This window comes from Amblyomma mixtum, chromosome 7 (genome assembly GCF_055824585.1).
Source record: "Amblyomma mixtum isolate Tamu chromosome 7, ASM5582458v1, whole genome shotgun sequence".
Classification (NCBI taxonomy): domain Eukaryota; kingdom Metazoa; phylum Arthropoda; class Arachnida; order Ixodida; family Ixodidae; genus Amblyomma; species Amblyomma mixtum.
Window position 1 is genome coordinate 140,295,618 of NC_143018.1, and position 21,749 is coordinate 140,317,366.

Below are 21,749 nucleotides of genomic sequence, written 5' to 3' on the forward strand. Positions count from 1 at the left end.
TAACAGAGACGAGACACGGAAAACGCGAGGACGCACAGAGATGTGAAGGCACACAAAGATGAGAGGACACACAAGAAAAGTCTCCGATATTTATCCTATATCAAGGTAAGCAACCGCCTGCGCTGGCCAGCTTTTGTAGCGTTGTCTTCCCAAACAATGCGTTTGCTGATAGAGGAGAGAATCAGTGATAAACTCACGTGCGCATGAGTCAATTTTTATCGGTGACAATAGAAGAATTTTCACAATGGCCTTGCGCGCTTGCTTGTGGTTTCACTATAGAAATCGTGCACAGTTTTCGAAAAACGCAGTTGAAACTTCAGTGCCCTGCGCCTCCTCTCACGTTTCATGTCTGTTCTTTGGTATCGCTATTTGTAAACGACCATGAATAGCCACCAACTCGCAGAGTATGCCGACCTTGTACAACAAAAGTCCATAGCGCTTCATACATAAATCCGCCGTCTATGTTCTACTTACCCTTGGTGCTCCTGATTCGACCTCGTTACGACTGAACGCTGATGTAAGTCAAGAGAAAAAACCCCTTCTCGATGATATAAGACCAAGTTTTCTTTTCGTTCGCAGTGTGGCCATGTTTTGCTCAGTGTTGTAAGTGACGGATCTCCCATACACGGTCCTGTTGCGCCTCAAGTAACACCTCAAGACGTTCATAGAACCACGACTGCTTCAGCTCGTGTTTCTGTTTTGTGTGCTGCTTTTGTATGCATTTAGACGGCTTGATATTAGGCGCGCGCGAATATTCTGAATTTTCTCACAGCAGATCGATCATCCTCCTATTCGATTCGATAATATGACCAAACAGAGACGCACATGACAGTAGTGAATGGTCACCGAAGCCGAGGAGCAAAAGAAATGTATTCTTTTAATTTGTGATATTCATCAATTGTAGATTAATAGCGGAATTATTTTAAACTGATCAGAAAAAAGAAAAGCCAAGCACATGTCGCCGTGGGATCCGAATCCACGACTTCTGAATTTCGCGTCCAGTACTCTGCCAACTGAGCGAGAGCAACGGTATCCAATATTTTGCTTTCGGAGGCTGTTTATGTGTAGTGCATCCGAAGCTTGAGAGTATTCATCAGTGCCACCATTGTCCATAGCGGCGTTTTTATGCAGTTTAATCAATTAGCATTAAATTATTTACCCTAATATTCTCTCATTAATGAACGCCACAAATAAACACAAAAATCCTATGTGCTTCTTGGTTTCGGTGACTGTTCGCTTTCGCCAACTATATCGTAACGAGCCCCTCTTCCCTTGCGTTGTCTCCTCAAGAACCAAGGAGAGCACATTTAAACTTATTCGGTACGAGTTCAACCAGCTCCCAAAATTTCGTGGAGTTCTCAAATTCATGGCCTAATATCGAAAAGCTAGTGCACCCCGTGTTGTTTCTCTAGGCTTTTTCGAGAACAGGGCCCCCAGCGATGCCACAAGGCATGCTGCCGTGATCGGTCTTTGCGGGTTGAGCGCCGCGACCTTGTCCATTTGTGTGATGTCGTCCATGTTCTATATACAATATGCATGGTTGGACAAAGCGACAAGGTTCAGCCAGGATTAGCAAACCCTGTATTCAAGTGCAGTATTGGAGTTTATGGATAAAACACTGCTCGCTTTTATCAACTTATGTTTTTTAAGTTTTTTCACTCTGGGAATATATAGCAAAAAGTAATTTTCCTATGCAAAGACACGGCCTAAATTGGAGTTCGTGTAGTGGCTTCGCGTTCAACATGGCGCAATAACTGAGTTCCAAGGAGGTAACAACATCTTCAGGTGAACGGGGTGGCGCTCCTGCACTTTTAGGGAAAGCGAGTACGTTCCGAGTACGCGAGTACGTCCTCTGCACGTTGTATTCTATAGTAGCCCCATAGCACATGACGGCGGGCGAATATCAGACGTCCGCTGACAAAGCATGGCCCTAACTACGAGGGGGTACCCAAAAGAAACCGGACTAAATTTTTTGTCGGCAAAGCTTCTGTGGTACCGCGTTTTGCCACTAGGAGCGCATAGAACGAACATTCCAGAGTCAGTAAGCCGAGTGCCGTCGTTGAAGGAGGTCAGACTAGTTAAGGCAGAGTTTTAGAGTGACGACTGTTTTGTTTTAACGTCGTTTTTGCAATGGCTGATTGTCGTGAACAGCGTGCGCCGGTGAAATTCTGATTTTTGCAGGAAAAAGTTGAATGGAAATTCTTGACATATTAAGAAAGACGTACAAGGACGATGCTATGGGGACAACTCAAGTGTTCCTGAATCGAATCCTGAATAAAAGCAACAATCATGCCAATGGAAAACTTCAAATTCACCTCGCCTCAAGAAGCTCGTCAGGTGAAACCAAACCTAAAACAATGCTGATTTGTTGTTCCGACGTGAGAGGAGTCGTCCATTGAGAATTTGTTCCGCAGCGTCAGGCAGTTAGCCAGGCTTTCTACTTGGATGTTTTCAAAAGATTGGGCAACAGTGTGCGGTGGAAGCGGCCAGATTTGTGGCGGTCGGGTGACTGGTTTTTCCATCATGGCAATGCCCCTGCTCACACAGCCCTGTCTCTACGACAATTCTGGACCAAAAATGGCATGACCCCTATTCCTCAACCCTCATAATCTCCCGACCTTGCCCGTGCTACTTTCTTTGTTTCCTAGAATGAAAAAATAGGTGAATGGAAAGCATTTCGCTGACGTTGCTGAGGTGAAGAAAAAAACGACGGAGGCACTGTCAAGCATCACAGAAGATGAATTTAAACAATGTTTTGAAAAATGGAATGAAAGATTCGACAAGCGTATCATTGCAAGTGGGGAATACTTTGAAGGAGATTGAAGGTCTGTGCTTAAAATGTGAACAAATAAGTTCAAACAAAAATAAGTCCGGTTTCTTTTGGGTACCCCCTCGTAGGTCCAGAGTTGCCAGTGAGTATCTGGTATTGGCTGTATTACTCATTAACACACCCGATGATGGCCCTGGATGTCCGTCGTTTTTGCAGTATTGGCTGTGCTCTGATAAAAGCTTGGCTATCATGGGCCAGGCTAGACAGAATTCTCCCTCTCTTTTCCATTGCAGGCTGTGGCATTTTGGAATCATGGCTGTCATGGACCATGTTAGCAAGAGTGCCCCCAATGTTTGCCAGTACTGGCTATGCCATTTTAGAAAGCAGTCTATATTGGTCTAGGTTTGGCTTTACTCATCCAGAGTTAAAAGTATACTGGAAAAAGCCGGTCAACCACGTGCCGTATGCTATAACTTCAAGCCAGCGTTCAATATTTCTACAACAGACTAAATTGATTTTATTGTTACGACCGCCATATTGACAGTTTATAATTCTTCGAAGTCGTAAATACTAAACTGAGCCATCAAACTTGTCGTCCGGCTCACCCAGAGAACACGTCAGCACCGAGCCACGGCCTGAGGGCTCCCATTTTGTTCTGCCTGGTCCCCACTGTGTTGCGCTGCCGAAATTGCAGATAGCAGCGTTCTCTGGAGACTGCCAAGGCTGGCAAGGATTTGTCGACTATTATTAATGCGCGATTTACAACAACGACGCCTTTCCGAAGATTCAAAAGTTCAAATATTTGCTCTCTTACCTGACCGCCAAGGCCAAGTTTGCAATTGAAGGCATCATACTCACCGATGGCATCTACTACTCTACGGTGCAAATCCTGAGAGACCGACTCGAACGCCACGACCTGCTAGTAGAAGAACGCCTGGATGACCTCCCAGCTTGGACACCAGTGCGCAACTCGAAAGATATCGTTTTGCACCGTTATCCCTGCAGTTTGTAGTACCCATTCGGCGACTGCCTTACAGGCCTTGTCACGTTGTGCTCTTTGCAGCTCTAGGCTATAAGCCGACACCGGCCATTTTTTTTTCAATCACTGCTCATGCCATTGTAGTCCTCATCCTCATTGCTCGCGCTGGAATATCCGCCATTGCGGTTTTGATGGCGATATCGGTAATTTTGGCTTCCATTTGAACAAGCTGTTAATGAAGTTTTTGATTTTCTACCTCCTCTACCTCTAGCTCTCTCTCTAGGGAATCAATACTTGACACTTGTCGTTTTCGTGGTCAACTCACTCCAAATCTGCACCTAATACGCAACATATGTTCACGAAATCTACGCCTTGCGCCTTTTCAACCGACTCGAAACGTCTATCTTTGAAATCGACCAACCCCACATACTCCGTGAATCTAACCTTCATTTGCTTGGCTTACAATCACTCGACTATTGCTTCCACAAAATGCTCAGCATATGTACAGGCTGAAAGTAGAACAGCAAGCACGTGTTGGAATAAAATTCTGCCTACTACAAATGCCTGTCACCTAGAAAGCGAATACCACCTACCTTTCTAAAATAACCAACACACTGATAAAATATTCAACTCACGAGTAAGTTCTGAAAATACTAGCTGGTGGAAGCAAACCTGACCGCTAGGGCACTGAACTAAAATCTGCACTGAAGCCTACACCTAACCTAATTAACCTTTACATAAATACACCATGCTGTCAATATATTAAAGGAAATAAGTCCTCTCACGCAGTCAGTTTCCTCCAGCAGTCGTGAGATCGCCTGGTTCGGACGGCATGTAGCGCATGGTGGCAGCCGCAGGAACTAAAATCAGTTTCCGGCATTTCCTGATATTTTTCTCGCTGAATTTTGCCACGTACACATGGTTATGGCTGCAAATTGTGGTTGCACGGCATGGCGCTTTACCCTATCAGCCACAGCTGCGTTGAGGACGCCTAAGAATCACCGCTTAGCCTGGCCCACCTTTCCTCTCGAGCGGCGACCTGCTTCGAAAGACACCGGGCGCACTCACCATCTCGATATTCGTCGTCTGGAAGTCCTTGACGGAGAAACGGGCTGGCGTCTTGAAGTTGTGCTTGATCGTTTTGGTCTCCTTGCCGCTATCGAATAGGAGGTGGCTCTCGTAGAACTTGACGACCCACGTCAAAGGCTCCGCTCCGGCATCGGGCAGGTTGACGTAGTACATCGACTCGGGTTGATGATCTGGCGACGCCTTCTCGCTCAATACGAACAAGCCCCTGCAAAGATAGTAGTGAAAAAGCACTCATACGCTTACCAACACCGACAAAGGATCTTAAAGTTGCACTGAAGAGGAATCTGAACTCGTCTTTGTGCCGCGGGAACTCGATCTGCACGTTCCGAGCATTCTTAGAAACTTCGGTTTATTGCCCTGTGTGGTTGAGCTCCCCAGTTAAATCGAATTAACTTCCGGCTCCCGCCATTTTTTTTAATTCTCCCCCGTACGGTGGGCGGAGCCGACCAACGTGTGGAGTGCCTTTCAGCCAGTCCCGTGGCGGCTTGCCGCTCTGCCATCGGCGGAGTAATACGTAGTAATCCGTAGTAGCAAATAGGCCGCAAGTATTTTTATTTGTGCGGGCTTTTTTTGCGGCTATATTATCTGCGAATGAAACTCTTTAAGCGGAAGCGAAAGCAAAGCTTCCACGGAGCTGTCTAAAAGGCACTCCACGCGTTGGTCAACTCCTCCCACCGTACGGGGAGAATTAAAAAAAAAATGGCGGGAGCCGGACGTCAATCTGATTTAATTAGGGGAATCGGCCATACAGAGCAATAAATCGAAGTTTCTTAGAATGTTCGGAACGTGTAGATTGAGTTCCCGCGGCAAAAAGACGAGTTCAGATTTCTCTTCATTGCACCTTTAACACCGTATGCACGTAGGATCTCTCGACTTGGTGCCCTTGCCTAACCACTCGAGTTTCTACCCAGGTTTGCTAGAGTTACTCGGTTAAGCTCGGGTTGTAATTTGGGTAAGCTCTGGTAAGCTCGGAGGAGCGTCGCAGCAGGTTCACGACAGCAAAACGGGTCGCTGAAACCCTACTGGTGGCTGTGATAGAAACAGCCACCAACCTTTTGCTTCACTTGCTTGGGCCCTTTTAGGCTCGCTCATTGTTCCAGTTTAAGGGTTCTTGACACCACCCCTTGTCCACAATGTTATTTGCAGCGTTCTTTGTGTTTTGTTTATGCTGTATATAGTGCTTTTACACGTAATCATTTCACAAAGTTTTCCGCCCCCTTTTTCATATATATGTCTTTTTTTCAGGTTTATGCTTGTGTCGGCTGCCCTTTGATAACGGTGCTTTAGGCTGTAATCTTTAGCCCCCTGACTGTCACGTGGTTTTTTGGCATATATTATGCTGGGCTTTCCTCGAAAATAAACAGTTGTTAGTCAGCGCCCGTCCTGTCGTCAGAGTGTCTTCTCTTGTCAGCGTCTATTTTCGCGCTGGTCATTTCGAATCGTGCCCCACAAACTCTACCAATCAGCACTTTTGAGTAGTTCAGGCGACTGAGGCAGGAGAACGGCACGACGTTGACAGCGGACGTCGGACGGTCAGCTCTTGTTGTTGTCCTCAAAATAGTGGCGCGTACCCACGGCGGGAGATTGGCCATGACACACGAGGCGACTGAGAAGTACTCAAAAAGCTAGAAAATGAAATAAAATTATAAACATGATAACGGTAATAATAAACATAATAATAATAATAATAATAATAATAATAATAATAATAATAATAATAATAATAATAATAATAATAATTTTAATAACAGCAATGCGTAAATAAAGAAAATAATTCTGATTCGTTGATTGAAATAAACAAGGCAAACACTGTGAGAGCGGTGACTGAAAGATGGAACAGGGCTAAACGTGCCCTGTTTGGGAAACTTTGGTTGGAGATAAATTTTTAACATGATAAAGAGAGTAGAAAACTGAGCTAGTTGGTTCATAATTCTTGGTGGGTACAGCCGAAATAACAAGACGCAGACACAGAAAGGAACACGTAGAACGTAGACGAAGCTGACTGTCAACTAAAATTTTATTGGAAAACCCGCGCTTTTTGTTTCCTTGTCAAAAAAAAAAAAGATCTTGCTTTTATCTCCCGTGGGGTTCGTTCAAGAAGGAAATTTCTTTTCTTGATAGAGAGATTGATGGTGTACTAACGCACCGCTGTCCTGTTTCCCGTATCGCCAATGCCTCCAGGATCTCACGTGCCACTTGGTCTGCAAACCTTTTCATGACTTGAACTTCATGCAACTTGAACTCACACTTGCGCACTTTTTTTCCTTTTTTGTTTTCTTTACAATCTCTGCAATGCAGGGCTAGATTGCTGCTTGGGGCACCTGATAGCGATGATGCATCTAGCCCTGCATTGCAGAGATTGTAAAGAAAACAAAAAAGGAAAAAAAGTGCGCAAGTGTGAGCCCAAGTTGCATGAAGTTCAAGCCATGAAAAGGTTTGCAGACCAAGTGACACGTGAGATCCTGGAGGCTTTGGCGATACGGGAAACAGGACAGCGGTGCGTTAGTACACCATCAATCTCTCTATCAAGAAAAGAAATTTCCTTCTTGAACGAACCCCACGGGAGATAAAAGCAAGATCTTTTTGACAAGGAAACAAAAAGCGCGGGTTTTCCAATAAAATTTTAGTTGACAGTCAGCTTCGTCTACGTTCTACGTGTTCCTTTCTGTGTCTGCGTCTTGTTATTTCGGCTGTACCCACCAAGAATGATAAAGAGTTTAGGACGCAGCCGTTTCGTGTCTGAAAGTTTGAATGGCGGAGAGCACATTCCAGTTGCTGGGCCCTAGTGAGGATGCAGCAAGAGACAGAATAACCTCAGCTGATATACTTTGACCGAGCTGTCGCAACGGGTGCTCTTGGAGGCGCCTCCGTAACGAGGACAAACGGCGGCAGGCCAGAAAGAAGTGATCTCTTGTTTCGGGCTGAGCGCAAAGCGGGCACAATGGAAAGACCGCCAGGCCAGATCTGTGAAAGTAGAAGTTTAATTGAAGCACGCGACAACGTAGACGCGTGAAGGAAACCTCAAGCTGGTGCGATCGCCATCCTTTACTGCACCACGTTTAGAGGGGATGCCGGAAGTCGGGACAGGAGGTCAGTGTTCACGCTGCAAATTCTTTCAAGAGCAGATACCTGCGAAACCTGGCCGCAGTAATATATGCACTGGGTGGAAGCACAGATACGACCGGGCCTTGAAGAGATGCCTTCGCCAGGGTATCAGCAACCTCATTCAAATAGATTCGGTGCGCCGGTCAGCCGAAAAGCGCGAGCGCATCCTCTCTGCCGTGACTTCACCTTCTTCGCTTTACGTATTCCGCGCGCTCGAGGTCCAACGGAATGAGGATGAAACGTATCAACATATAGGGGCGCTCCGCGTCTGTACATTCTTTGTGCCAAGGCAGGCGCTCAGATACACATAGCATAAACTGTACAATTTCCTTCTCATTCTCGCACTGGGCCCCCGTTCCGACTGGTAAGGTGCGGAAACCGGCTTCGAGAGCCTTCCAGTTCTTTCTTGCGATGCGCCGCCACCAGCGTGCACGCGAAGTGGAGACAGCATCACTCAGCACGGTCAAGGTGACGCCCTGTCCATCGGCAGTGACTAGTATTTTCTCCAACCTTCTCGATTTGTCGATGGCGCGTGCGGACATGCATCCTTTGGTGCCGTGGTGGCGAGCGAGGAGGCAGCAGCACGCACAAGGCTAGGTGCTCTCCGCAGTTGCTTCTCCACTGTTCTCGATTTCTCTACGACACACACTGGGGAGATTGCTTCCGCGCTGCACCGGTTTTCAGAATATGCGCCGAATTTTGTTGCAAAGATATTCTGCCCCTGGGAATAGATCAAATGGCTGCTTTTCAATTGCTGTCAATCATTTCCGCTCGTGGGTTTGTCAGCGTGAAAGCAATTGCCGCTTCTTCGGCTACAACTCAAGAGATTGCGCACACACTCGCGTTTGCTACGAGTTGGCCTTCCTTGGTAACCGCGGCTATTGCGTACGCTTTCTCTTGTATTAGGAAAGCGACCCCGTCTGCGTTGAGGTCGTCCGGTCGGCCCTCGAGTTTCTTGGCTCTTGTGGTCTGGCCTTGCCTCTTCCTTCGCGGTGGTTGTTTTACCGTCATTGCCTTTGTGACCATGGACGGGATTTGGTGTTTGTATTTCTAGGATCGCTGTACCGGCACTGGTGCGAGTAAGCCTGAGCTGCTGCATTCTATAGTCCTTAGTCAACTCATCCAGCCAGTTGTGTAGGCCGAGTTCCAGCATCTAGTAGGTGGTGGTGTTGAAGGGTAGAACTAGTCCTGTCTTCTAGTGGAAACAGCGCGAAACACAGCAGACAATAAAGAAGACGGGACGTGTGCTATTGATTGACTTTATAAGAGAAAACACAGATTAATAAAAAGAATGATCCAGCTACCACGTGTAGATATATATAAATAAAACCCGACGCAGAAAATCATTATGATTCGTCAAGATATCAAATTTCACGCCTATGGATAACAACAGATGGGGGGCTGACACATGTGTCGCGGTTCTTATGGATGAGATATACTTCCTTCAATTCCCTTGTGCTTGTTGTGCTTGCATAAATCCGAAGCCTCATTGAATAGTGGCGAGCAAAGTGGTTTGTGGCGACAATATTCTTGGTGCAGTGCCAGGTTCGAGGTCGGACATTTACCAATGGAATTGTTATGGTCTTGTGGCGCGTCTGCAGGCATCTACCTGAATAATCATTACAGTTTTCTCCAGCAAAGAAATATACGCTATAAACGACACCTTCTGTACAGTGAGCGAAAGGTACCCTATGCTTAACCTGGCATCCCCTGCTGTTTTCGCTTGTTTGATCCTGACCTTGTAATATGCTTGCGGCTTTTGCACAAATGCTGCCCAGTTTTATAGGCGGAGAGAATGCCACTTCAACACAATTCCTGTATTGCATTTTTTAGGCGATGCGACAGTCCAATAGTGTTAGGCACCAAGGCAAATCTCTGTTTTTGAGGATCCTCTGCAATATCTGGTTTGTCGTTCGTCTTTGCTTTTTTAAATATCTTGTTAGATGCTAGCAGGATGGCATCGTTTGAAAAGCCAGTTGACTTCAGTCTGTTAACCAGCTCTTGGAAGCTATACTCGATGGCGTCCTCGCAGGACTTGAACACCGCCGAACCAACATATTACACTGCTATACTACACTTAGCGAGCTTAGAATGCTCAGAGTTACAGTTCACCAAAGGCTTAGTTTACCTTGGCAGAAAGGCCCAGCACTCATGGCCTTGCCTCAGAATTAGTCTTAGGTCCAAAAATTGCTACATGCTTTCAGACGGTGTATTGAAGGTGTATGTAAAGTCTTTTCCACAGTCCCTGGATAAATTTAAAATGTCGTCGATGTGCTTCGTGACGTCATGTGTTTCCACCAAGATTAAATAATCATCCTCATAACAGAAGATCTTTTTTAAGGGCACCTACTGCATTGTTGATGGTCTTGTGGACATAGCACAACTAAATATTCATATTGTGGACCAGCGCAAAACGGACAAAGGACAAAGGAAAGAGAAGACGACACGGGCGCTGTGTCGTCTTTGAAGTCGGACATTTACCAAAGGATTTGTTACGGTCTTATTTTCCTCAACTGGTTTTTTGGGGTCGAACTCATAAGTTGTGTTGACTGTTTGTCGATTTACAATCCAGGCGCTTGTAATTCATTTAGAATTCGCGTTCAGGAATTGTACTACTCGCTTGAGAACGACTTCCACTTGGAAACTGTCGGCAAGAGCATATTAAACAATAATGACGAACAGACAGAAGTTCATCAGAGTGAGGGTATATCTGTCGAGGCCTTTTGAAAACTGCCATTTTCTTTGAAGTCAACCTTCTTTCAGTGCGAAGAAAAGTTTGTTCTGTTTTATCAGAAAGCTGGTGTATGCATTGGGTCGAGCGTGGCCCGTGTTCTAAGTTATGGATACTTGTGCTAGGCCGACAGGTCCATCGATAATGCAGCAGGTTACCTTGCAAAGATGATCCTCCATTATGTAATGATGATTTGATCTTTCTGGACGTACATGACTTCACGAAGCATGTCGAAGACAGTTTATAGCTCATGATGAGGAAGTTAGAGCGCAAAAAAAAAACAGACAAAGTGGAGACGTGGACGGGACAAGTGCTAACTTTCAACAACTGCATTTATTGAAGTGCGGGACTACCAAGAACTACCAACAGGCCCAAATTACTACTCTGCTGAGTTTATAGCTATTCAGGGGTGGTGGGAAAGGCCTTAACACACCTTGGAGACACCGTGTGAAAGCATGTTGCAACTTTTGGATTTAAGGGTGATCTTGAGGTAAGACGATGTGTGCTTGGCCTTTCTGCCAAGGTCAACGAATCATTTCATGAATTATAACACTGAGCATTCTAAGCTAGTCCAGTGTAGTATAGCAGCGCCAAGTATTCGTTCGGCGGTGTTGAAGTCCTGCGAACACTTCATGGGGCAGAGTTTCGAAGAGCAGGTTAAGATATAAAAGTCAAAAGGCTTTCAAAACGATGTCATGCTGCAAGCGCAACTAGATCCTTAAAAAAAGTAAAGACGATTGAAAAACCAGATAGGACTGGGGCTCCCGAGAAACATAAAAAGAAGTTTGCCGTGGTGCCATACATTCGTGGGCTGTCTCATCTCCTAAACCATGTAGGGCACATTTATGTTGTGGAAGTAGTATTCTCGAGCCCATAAAACTGAGTAGCATTTGTGCAGAGGTCGACTGAAAACCAAAAGATCAGCATTCAAGAAGCGTAACCTGCAGGAGATGCGAGGTTAGCATAGGTATCTTTCCTTCCATGTACATTAGGTGTCGTTTGTAATATACCTTTCTTCTGTGGAAAAAAAAATATCGGCCAAACAGGTATATGCCAGAAGACACGGCTACAGGTACATGGCCGCTCCTTGAGTAAGTATCCCTCCTCAATCTTGGCACTTGACTATCAAAATTGTCGCCATAAGACCCCCTGGACCGCACTTTTCAACTAAGCTTTGATATTACACAAGCACAAAGGTAAATTGGCATGGTAATTAAAGGAAGCATATGTCATCCATAAGAACCGCGACACATGCGTTAGCACCTCATCTGTTGTTATCCATACGCGTGAACTGCTGGGCGAGTTGGTACATGTTCAAGTGAGAAGAACAGCGAAAAAGTGCAGACACACGCAACCTGTCACCGGAATTACACCTAATATATTATTTTCGACCCCGTATTTAAAGCCACTTACTTACGCAAGCGCACAGACATGCCGCATTTATCAAAGTACGGTTGTCATTAGAACTCAGATAAATATTGCCACTCTGACAATCCGGGTTGTAATGGCGTCTGGACTCTGTTAAATGTGGCATGTGTGTGCGCATGCGCAAGTGGCTTTTAAATACGTGGTTCAACCAAGAATAAATCCGTTGTAAGTCCGAGGACAGTCCATGTGTGTCTTTTCATGGTCGTGCGTCCTTTTTCGCTGGTTTTCCTTAGTTGTTATCCGTACCCATGAAATCTCGCAGGTGGACGAAGCTGAATGATTTTCAGTGTCGGGTTTTATCGATTTACATGCGCACCTGGTGTAGAATCATTGTATATATTGATTGGTGTTTTCTCGAATAAATTTATTTGTCAGTCAACGCTCGTCCTGTCTTCTTTTTAAATCGCTGTGTTCCGCGCTGTTTCCACATTTTGGCCTCCAAGTAGCTCGGCTTTCCGTGTTACCCTCTCGTAGGCCTGCCTGGCAAGTCCTTTAATTTTGAGCTTCTCGGCGTTGTATAATTGGAGATGGGGGAGGTGGCGTAGGTCATCCTACTGATGAAAAAGGCTTGCAGCCATCGGCATAGATCATTTTCTTTAATTGCTCTTATTTATACTCTGCGTCGGATCAGATTAAGTGGTCTGCTCTACCTAGATGTTTAGCTTTTCGATGGTTTCGGAATTTTTCCGGTTCTCTTGGATGACCAGTTCAAGGATCTGAATGGAATTCACTAGTCTAATACTTTGCCTTGCCCATGTACAATTATGTTGGCTGGTGGGAGGTGGGATTTCTCTCCCTTCGAAATGTCTCCTTTAATTAAAAGATATGATTTGGAATGAGAACAATCTAGTCCTATCGCATTGACGTAGACGTGTATAGAATCGACTGCCCTTTTTAGTGTTCCTTCCCCATTATGTCTTGTTAGTAATTCAGAGCGTTGCATCGTAGGCATAGAAAGTATGTCTGAGATTTTGATGGTCTCGAGTTGTTTCGGTAATGCTACCAGTGCTAGGTTAAATAGTAAAGGCGAGATTACCAAGCCTTGCGGGGCCGCCACGCATTCGATGTGTATGGAATCCGAGATTGTCCCACCGAGTGATATTTCTGCCGTTCTCTTGTCCAGAAACGATCTCAATACCGCCCCATGACATCAGTAAATTAAGATCTGAGAATGGAGCTTCAGGGGCTATAAAAACAAACGCAGCAACCTGCAGCTTCATATTTTGCAACTATCCGAAAAACCCAATATAATAGCTCTACAAAAAGCCAGTCACCCGATCGAATTAACGGGTTACACGTCTTACGTCTCCCCGAACACGGATTCGAAAGAAAAAAACAAACAAATCCCGGTCACGGCAGCGACTTTCGGTCAACGCAGCACCGTGGCGATACAACGCGAAATCGAAGACACACAGGTCCAACACACGCTAGTGGCAATCCCGCCGCTTAAGAGAGGGGCCAGCAACGTCTATATTGTGAACGTCTGAGTTGATTCAAGGACAGAACAAAAGCAACCTCCATAAGGGGTTAAAACTTGTAGGGAAATCCCTACTCGGAGTGGTAGGCGGCTTCAACACACATCACCTGGAATGGGGATATCGGATAGTGCACATCAAGACAAGAGCGCTATGGTAATCCATACAAGCCGAGGGTATACGAGAGCCCTTAACGACGTCAGTGCGCCTATTAGGATAGGCAATAGCCTCAGCATAGACATGGCGTCCGATCTTGCCCTGAGTAAACACGTTAACTGAGCCACTTGGACAAATACAGGCCTCACATTACGAAGCGACCAATATATAGAAGAAACGACCTTCTAGGGGACTCTGTATAAACAACCCCCTGTTAAAAACGAGACATGCGGATTGAAACAGGTTCCGTACAATCAGAGATGGAGCTCCACCTAAAGAAATCGGCAACCTGACCGAGTGAAACTGGACCCTGAAGGAAGACGATGTGCGTTTTGAGCGACCTTCTAAGGCGCTCCACTGTGCGGGAGCTGCCCTGGCCACCTAGCGCGGTTAGCTCTATTGTAAAATTCACAAGAAGTACAAAAACAAAAAAAAAACGTGAAACAAAGCCCACACCAAAACCAGAGTTTATTGCAGGTGAACCAACTGAAAGTTAAAGGAGGAAATAAAGAAAAACATTTAAGAGAAATTAATTAGAAAAGAAAATGTACAAATTATGGCTAGGCGAAGGTGATTTGCAGGGCAGAGAGGCTCCTCAAAAGTGGCTAATTTAGAAGGAGGGGAAAAACATGGTTGGATGCAGCGCGGCCAAGAGGTTCAGACGTGCTTCTCATTATCCCTTATCCCAACAGTTCCCATTTAAGGTCTCTGAATACCTCCCGTAAACAGGCAGTGAATAGCATTGGCGAGATCGCGTCTTCCTGTCTGACACCATTGCTTATTGAAATATTATTGCTTCTTTTGTGAAGCCGTAGCTGTGCAGCCATTAAAGATATCTTCCAGTATTTTTACATGACCTTGTTCTACGCCCTTATTCCCGAATGTCTCTGTGACTACTGCAGTTTCGACTAAGTAAAATGCTTTGTCGGAAAGTATGAAGGCTCTATACCGCGGTTGATTATAATCAGCACATTTCTCTATTCTGTAGCGTCCTGCAGAATGCACTTGATGTTCTGCGCACCAGACGGCATCATACTATTTAACGCCCACACTGAAAAGCCCCAGGCTGGTCTGTTTCCCACACTAGCCACAGCGGGAAGTTCTTGCATTCAAACCCGAGTACATCGAATCATCTTGGCGCATTTTGCGACTGGGGTCTATTCGAGATTTTTGCTTTTCATTGTATGCTTGTTATGTGCTTTTTATTCGGTATGCATTTTTTTCACACTGCTAACCCCGCATCTACTATTCTGTAGAGACACCTGAAAAAGAAGCTTCAAGCAGTTGCTAAATGAGTGAATGATAAATAAACATATTTACTTTGGTGGACCAGACAGTGTTCCGGTGATTTCCACGTAGGCACCAGGGGCGAGTTTCGGGGTGGAGGGTACGACGAAGAAATCCTGCAAGCGGTGCACATATGAATCGCGTAGTCACTGGTGTTTGTAGCAGAGCGGCAGATGAAATGCAGAGAGATTGGGAGACAAGTTATTTTAACGCGATGACAAGCAGACAGATGTTTCCTTAGTCATCTAAGAGGTAGGATGTTTATTGAGCATGAAAGGCTTTCAGCTCCTATCCATGGCACACTCAGGCGAACATATCCGACCCTGCCGGAGAACATAAAGCCGAAGTTATCCCATACCTTCCAAACTTTTCCGTCCGAATGGGAGGCAGCAGAAGAGAACAGTACATATAAAATGTGACGCTGCAAGGAGCCCCTTTGATCTGGCACACATTCTTGTAACTCCTAGCTTTTCGTATCATTTGGCAAAGAATTTTCAGGCTATGCCTCTTTAAACTTAATTCACATTATGCTAACTTATCTAAAAAGCTTTTAACATGCAGAGAAGTTGTTAGCCTGAAAAAAAAAACACGCCTAATTAATCAGGCGATTACCCTCGAAAAGGTGCTATAGCAATATCACTTCGAAGCGGCAGTTCTAACTAATCGAAACCTTCCAAAGAAACTGACCCCGATACAAGCATGGATGATGAAGAATCCAGATGAGCGGCTACGGCGATGCCTTTTTTCAAACTGTTCTCCGCTCGGGCCTCGGGGAATATATCTGTAAATAATCTTTCCCATGCAGTACCTTCCACTTTTACATCACCAAAATTTTTCAAGAATTCCAGTTTGGGCTTATATACTTATCAGACAGCTCACGAAGATGCTTTGCAAGCGTGCATTAAGGCGCACAAGTTAGTCTCTGCCAGGCAGGTTAAAAGTACTGTCAGATGGAAATTTTCGCTTGAGATGCAGTCCCTCGGAGCCCATGACAGGTTTAGCTGCCACACCAAATCAACTGCCTCGTACTGATAAGAGGATGGAATCTCAGGCAAAATGTCGCGCTGGAAAAAATCTATATAACAGCTTGAACTTACCGGTTTTTAGGCGGCCGTGATAATTTAGATGAGGACGACGACTTTGATGTTCAAGCAATGAATTATAACCTCAAAGCTATCATTTCTGAGTGCGCATTAGAAGTATGCAGTGGGAGTGTTAGCCAGGCAAGCTCTCAGCAGGCCAAAAATATAGTTAAGAAACGCCAAAGCTTGAAAGCCTTTGATCGCACAGAGGGAATAAATCTGGCCGAACTGTAAAAGCTAATCAATAAGCCCAAGGTAACCGTCAAAAGTAAGTTTAATATGGACCGAATTGAGCACTCTATAAAGAAAGCAGGGAGCCTAAAAGTGGTGACGAAGAAACTAGCCATAGTCAGAAACTAGATTCATGCGGTAAGAGGTGAAGAGGAAAATCTCATCATAAAAAAGTTAGCAGGGGTTTAAAGGGCTCTTGCATTAAATTGCAACTTTCTGCTAAATCCCCGTAATTGTAGTCAGAAGGTGCGATCCGCAACAGTTGCAGCCTTTACTTCATGTATTTTTGCGCAGATGGCGTTATTTTGTAGGTTTTGTGCGCGCGCGCCAGTTGCCGCCATTCAGGCGGGAGGAGTGCTTGACGCCACGCATCTCGCGGTGGCCTGCTGCCGCCGCACCATACTGCCATCGGTTCAGCTGTCGCACCTGGAAGCTCAGAGTTGGCGGCATGGAAATGTGCAACGGATCGACAGTTAGAGCCTAGAAAGTGGAAGTAACCATTGTATAACTCAGATATACAAATGGCAATGGTCTAGAGAAGCGGCTACGACCCCGCCGCCTCATCGAGCAACGACGAGTAAAATGAGCCTGAGGATGACATATCGCTCAGGCACGCACCTCGCATTGATACCTGTGCCTATTGTCGCGAATGTTTGTTGTGTTTGTTTGTTCATTCTTCAAAGATGCCGGCACGCCTCTTTATCGCTTTGTTTGTGATGCAAGACGCGCCTAGATTTGTCTCGATTGATAGGATTCAGGCGGAGCCGATTCTACGTTGTGCCAGACTGTTCTAGTAACTTTCCAAGTTTTATCTCGAAAGTTCGCTATCAGCTTTAAAAAGAGCATTGCCGAGAGCGGCCGGCATTCTGTTAGACGACCGCCGAACACGTTGCTACGCCGCACAAGTCAGCCCAAATAAAGAGTTTCGTTTGGAAACCATTCTCGCTGTTTTCCTGTTCGTCGGAATGCAGTCACCACTACGTAACATCTGGTGGAGGTGCTGATCTGCTATTATGCCCCTCACGATGGAACCTGGTGCACAACCAACACCCGTCATGCTTCGCCAGCTCCGTGAGCCACCGATTTTCATGGAGAACCACACGAAGATGTAGAGGACTGGCTGGACGTGTACGAGCGTGTGACAGCGCTGAACACCTGGGAAGACAGCGCTAAGCTTCGAAACGTTTATCTATCGTTGGACGGCCCTGCCAGAACGTGGTTTGAAAACCATGAATCTTCCCTCAAGCCCTCGGCGCCTTTCAAGAAGCAGTTACTTGGTACGTTCACTAGCGTCGTTCGTAAGAAAAGAGCGGAGGTCTTCCTGCAGTCAAGAATTCAAGGCCCAAACGAGATCGTGACTGCCTATGTGGAAGATATGAAACGTCTTTTCAGGCGCGCCAACCCTGACATGAATGAGGAAAAGAAGCTCTCCTTCCTGATGCGTGGCGTGAAGAAGCAACTCTTCGCCGGCCTAATCCGGTATCTTCCAGCAACCATCGCCGAGTTTGTAGCTGAAGCTTCAACAACTGACACCCGGACCCGTCACTACAACCGACCACTTGAAGTGCTGTCGGCAAGCCTCCCAGAAGGTACCCCTGCAAGCGGAGATAACCTTCGAGATCTAATGCGCGAAATTGTTCGCGAAGAACTTCGCCGACTGCTGCCATCCCCAACATAGCCGACGCAGGAGACTCAGGTGGCGTCGCTCACGGACATCATTCGTGAAGAAGTTCATCATGCACTTGGCTCCCCGTCACCAACGACAGCAAAGGAAGCTACAGCCATGACCTACGCTGCAGCACTATGCAGTCCTCCGCCTCGGCGAGACCCGCCAAGTCCTCTTCGACGCGCACCAGCTCTACAAGAACGACGGCCCCAAGCTCCCGCACGCCCACATTACGACCGATGCAACAGCTTTAGGAAATGCGACGAGCGGCGTACTCCCGACAACCGCCCACTGTGTTTCCATTGTGGCCATGCCGGGCACATACTTCGCCACTGCCCGTAAAGACGCATCGGCCTGCGAGGTTTCGCCATTGACGCTCCACGACCGCTCCCCGGCCAGCGACCGCGGGAAATCGACGACTACCTGCGCAGAGGGGAGCACGTGTTGTCAAGCCGTCTTTCCCGCTCCCCGTCGCCGTCCGCCGCGCGTTTTGCATCACCTGGCCGCAGCTACGCCGCGGCTGTCCGAGGAAGGTCCCCTAGCTCCCGTAGGGAAACTAAACAAGGCAACCTGTGGAGGTCAGGTTGCTTGCCGAGGAAACGACGAAGATCCTCCAGCGACCACGCCGTATGAAGACGCCGCACCCACTACGCCAACGCTGCATACAACGAAGACCTCGACCACGACGCGAACCACCTTCGAAATGACGCCGCCTTTAAGAAAAGCTTCAACCACACGCCCCACCCACGATTCACATACCCGACGAAGCCGTGACCCGACGCCGAGGACGACGTGCAACTCCTGAGCCAGGACATCCGACTTAGATGAGGTTATCGACGGCCGGAAAGTCACCGCTCCAGTCGACACAGGAACCGATTATTCGGTGATGAATGGCCCATTAGCGGCGCAGCTGAGGAAAGTAACCGCTTGAGACGGCCCGCACATTCGCACCCCAGGGGGCCACCCCATTACGCCATCAGGACGATGCACAGCGCGAGTGACTCTCAAGGGACATACCTATCCTGCAACCTTCGTAGTGCTACGGCAATGTTCCCGCGAAGTGATCTTGGGCATGGATTTCCTCAATGACCATCAGGCGATCATCTACCTGCTATCCAGGATGATCACACTTTCCACAGAAGAGGTCATCGCGTCGATGAGAACTACGGAGCATCACGTTGCGCTTAGTGTCCTGGAGGAACAAGTGAGTATCCAACCCCGCTCAAGCGTCATCATCACCGTAGGCGCCCCGGATGCGAATAATACTGAAGCCATTATCGAGGGGATCATGCAGTTGCTTCTCGACCGAGAAATCAGCATCGCAAGAGGTATCGCACATTTCCGCAATGGACAAGCCGAAGTGGGAAGGGCTCCAGGCCTTCAATAACGTCTCCGTCACAAGTATACGTGACAATACGTACGACAAAGTGTTAGGTTTGAGGCACTGTCGTTTCAGTAGCATGATGAGGAATTGCAACAGAGACTGATTTGTGCAGCAGTCGCTGTCGATTAAATTGCCGCGATAAAAATTCACACCCAGAAGGTTTGTTCCGAAGGGATCCATTCTTCTGAGATTAGCATCTTTTGGGACGGCATAATATAGCGTGTCCCTTCCCCCGCCGCACTACTGTCGCAACATTTAGCGGAAAAATGACTGGCATACTAAACGTTCACAGGTCTGGCAGAAGCGTGGATCAAATTCGAGCTTAAACGACTGGCACCCCGGCGGCGGGACTTGTAGCGTGTCCCCACGTGGCCCGTAGCGTCCACGCTATGCATGCAGCTGTATCAGACGCACGCCGCGTCGCCGATCGGCCGGACTGGCCGGGCACGGATGGAGGGCGACTTGTGGCGTCACACCCTCTACAGTGGAGTATTTCGGGGCCCCGCCGCCAGGTGCATCAGTTCAAGGAAAAAATGAGGGGAATAAGTGCTTTCCGCTGGCTTCGTCCAAAAAACGATGCGGTTTTAGTAGATTTAGGAACGTCAGCTTTGTCTGGTACAAAATTATACCGCGTAAAACTTAATGCAGGTCAAATGTGTAACTTTCCTTTGTAGCTTTATGGATGCGCTCGGGTGGATGTCAATGAGTAATTACTCTCTTATTACAAAATTTTATGCAGTATCCCATTAACTCAGCTTAAACGAATGAGTGATATGCTAAAGTGCGATGACGCAAATGGAGACGCCAGAAGCGACACCGTAGCAAAGAAATGCGCAAATATCAGTGCGAAGTACTTCTTCAGCCGTGCCTCCCCCCCCCCCAAAAAAAAAAAAAAAATTTGGAAATCATGCGGCTCAAATTTGCAGGTTACTTTAGTGTTGGGTTGGTCAAATATTGTCGAACATCGATTTTGTTCCAAATCGGCTAAGGTCAATTTACGCAGTGGCCTCAGAGAAATTTTGGCAATGGAGCGGGTCAAGTTTGGAGGTTGCCATCGTGTAAGACTCAGTCAGTTATGTTTGGACTTCGATTTCGGTTCAAATCGGCCAAGGTAAAGTTTCGTGGGGTACCCACGGGACAGGATATATTGTGGCAATATCCCGGGCTGAATTTGGAAGTCGCCGTTCAGTGCGGCTTGCTCATCTAGTGTTGGACACCTATTTTGGTCCAAATCGGCTAGAGTGAAAATTGGGGTGTGACCTGAGACAAATTCTGGAAATGGCCCGGGCCCAACTTGAAGGTCGCCATCACGCAGAGCACGATCAGTTATGGTTGGACATCAATTATGGCACAAATAGTGTGAGGTGAAATTTTCGAGGTGACCAGGGGCAAATTTTGCCAATGGCCCGGGCCAAATTTGGAAGTCGACATCGTGTCGGGCTTGCTCAATTATGGTTTGACATAAATTTTGGTCCAAATTGGCCAACGTCATGTTTTAGTGGTGACCCGGGCGAAATTTTGCAATGGCCCGGAGCTAATTGGGATGTCGCCATCTGTCACCACTTCGCGCACTTTAGTGTGCGTTCTCAGACACCCTTAGAGCGTGTGGAGGTAGCAGTGTCGGACACAAAGGAGATGACCTCGACTCAGCGTTGGAAGCTTAACGGAGGCCAGCTACCAAGCGACAATAAGTTTGGTCGTTAGGTGCCCAGCTTTCGTCGGTATCAAGCCAGAGAATGAGTCGGAGCCAAAGGTTCACGAACAAAACCAACTTTATGCAACAAAGAAACGATACAGCGGATTTCATGATCACTAGTATGAACACATACAAAGTGATTAACAAAACAATGCAACTCGTGCAAAGTTAAACTTGAGACAGATTACAATACAAATGAATTATTGCAACTAAAGTACACTAAAATAAGAGAGAGGCGAACACACACAACACAGTTTGTTCACTGGGCACTGTGACAGTCCGACGACCAGAGGTCCGCGAAGGTGCCGTCCGGCAGCCTCGTCGGTCAGCGGCTGGCCCTGTCCCGGGAGTCGAGCGGGAGCGCTTCTAGGAAGCTCAAGCGGCGGCTCAGGCTGACCGACAGCGGTCAGCGCCCTTTTTATACAGCCTTTCTTCGCGTCTATTCGTTCTTCGCGCCAAGGCAGACGCGCACAGAACACAGTATTGGCTGTGCAATCTCCTCCTTCTCGCGCCGGGCGTGGGTCCCCATTGATCAGGCGCGGAGACTGGCTTCGAGTTGTTTCCAGACCTTTCTGGTCTGGCGCCGCCGCCGACGCGCGAGTGAAGAGGAAGACATCGCTTAGCACGCTCAAGGCTACGCCCTCTCCGTCAGCATCAAGCAGAAACAACT

General features: G+C 47.0%; 1 protein-coding gene across 1 annotated transcript in view; it reads right to left on the reverse strand.

The window, feature by feature from the left end:
- The window catches only part of LOC149337713 (uncharacterized), an 83,365-nt gene that overhangs the window by 420 nt on the left and 61,196 nt on the right, over nucleotides 1-21,749 (reverse strand). The window contains exons 5-6 of the mRNA XM_089553480.1: nucleotides 15,054-15,136; nucleotides 4,818-5,043 (exon numbers count right to left, since the gene is read on the reverse strand). Of these exons, the coding sequence (XP_089409606.1) occupies nucleotides 4,818-5,043; nucleotides 15,054-15,136 (309 nt within the window). The remainder of the gene's footprint in view (nucleotides 1-4,817; nucleotides 5,044-15,053; nucleotides 15,137-21,749) is intronic.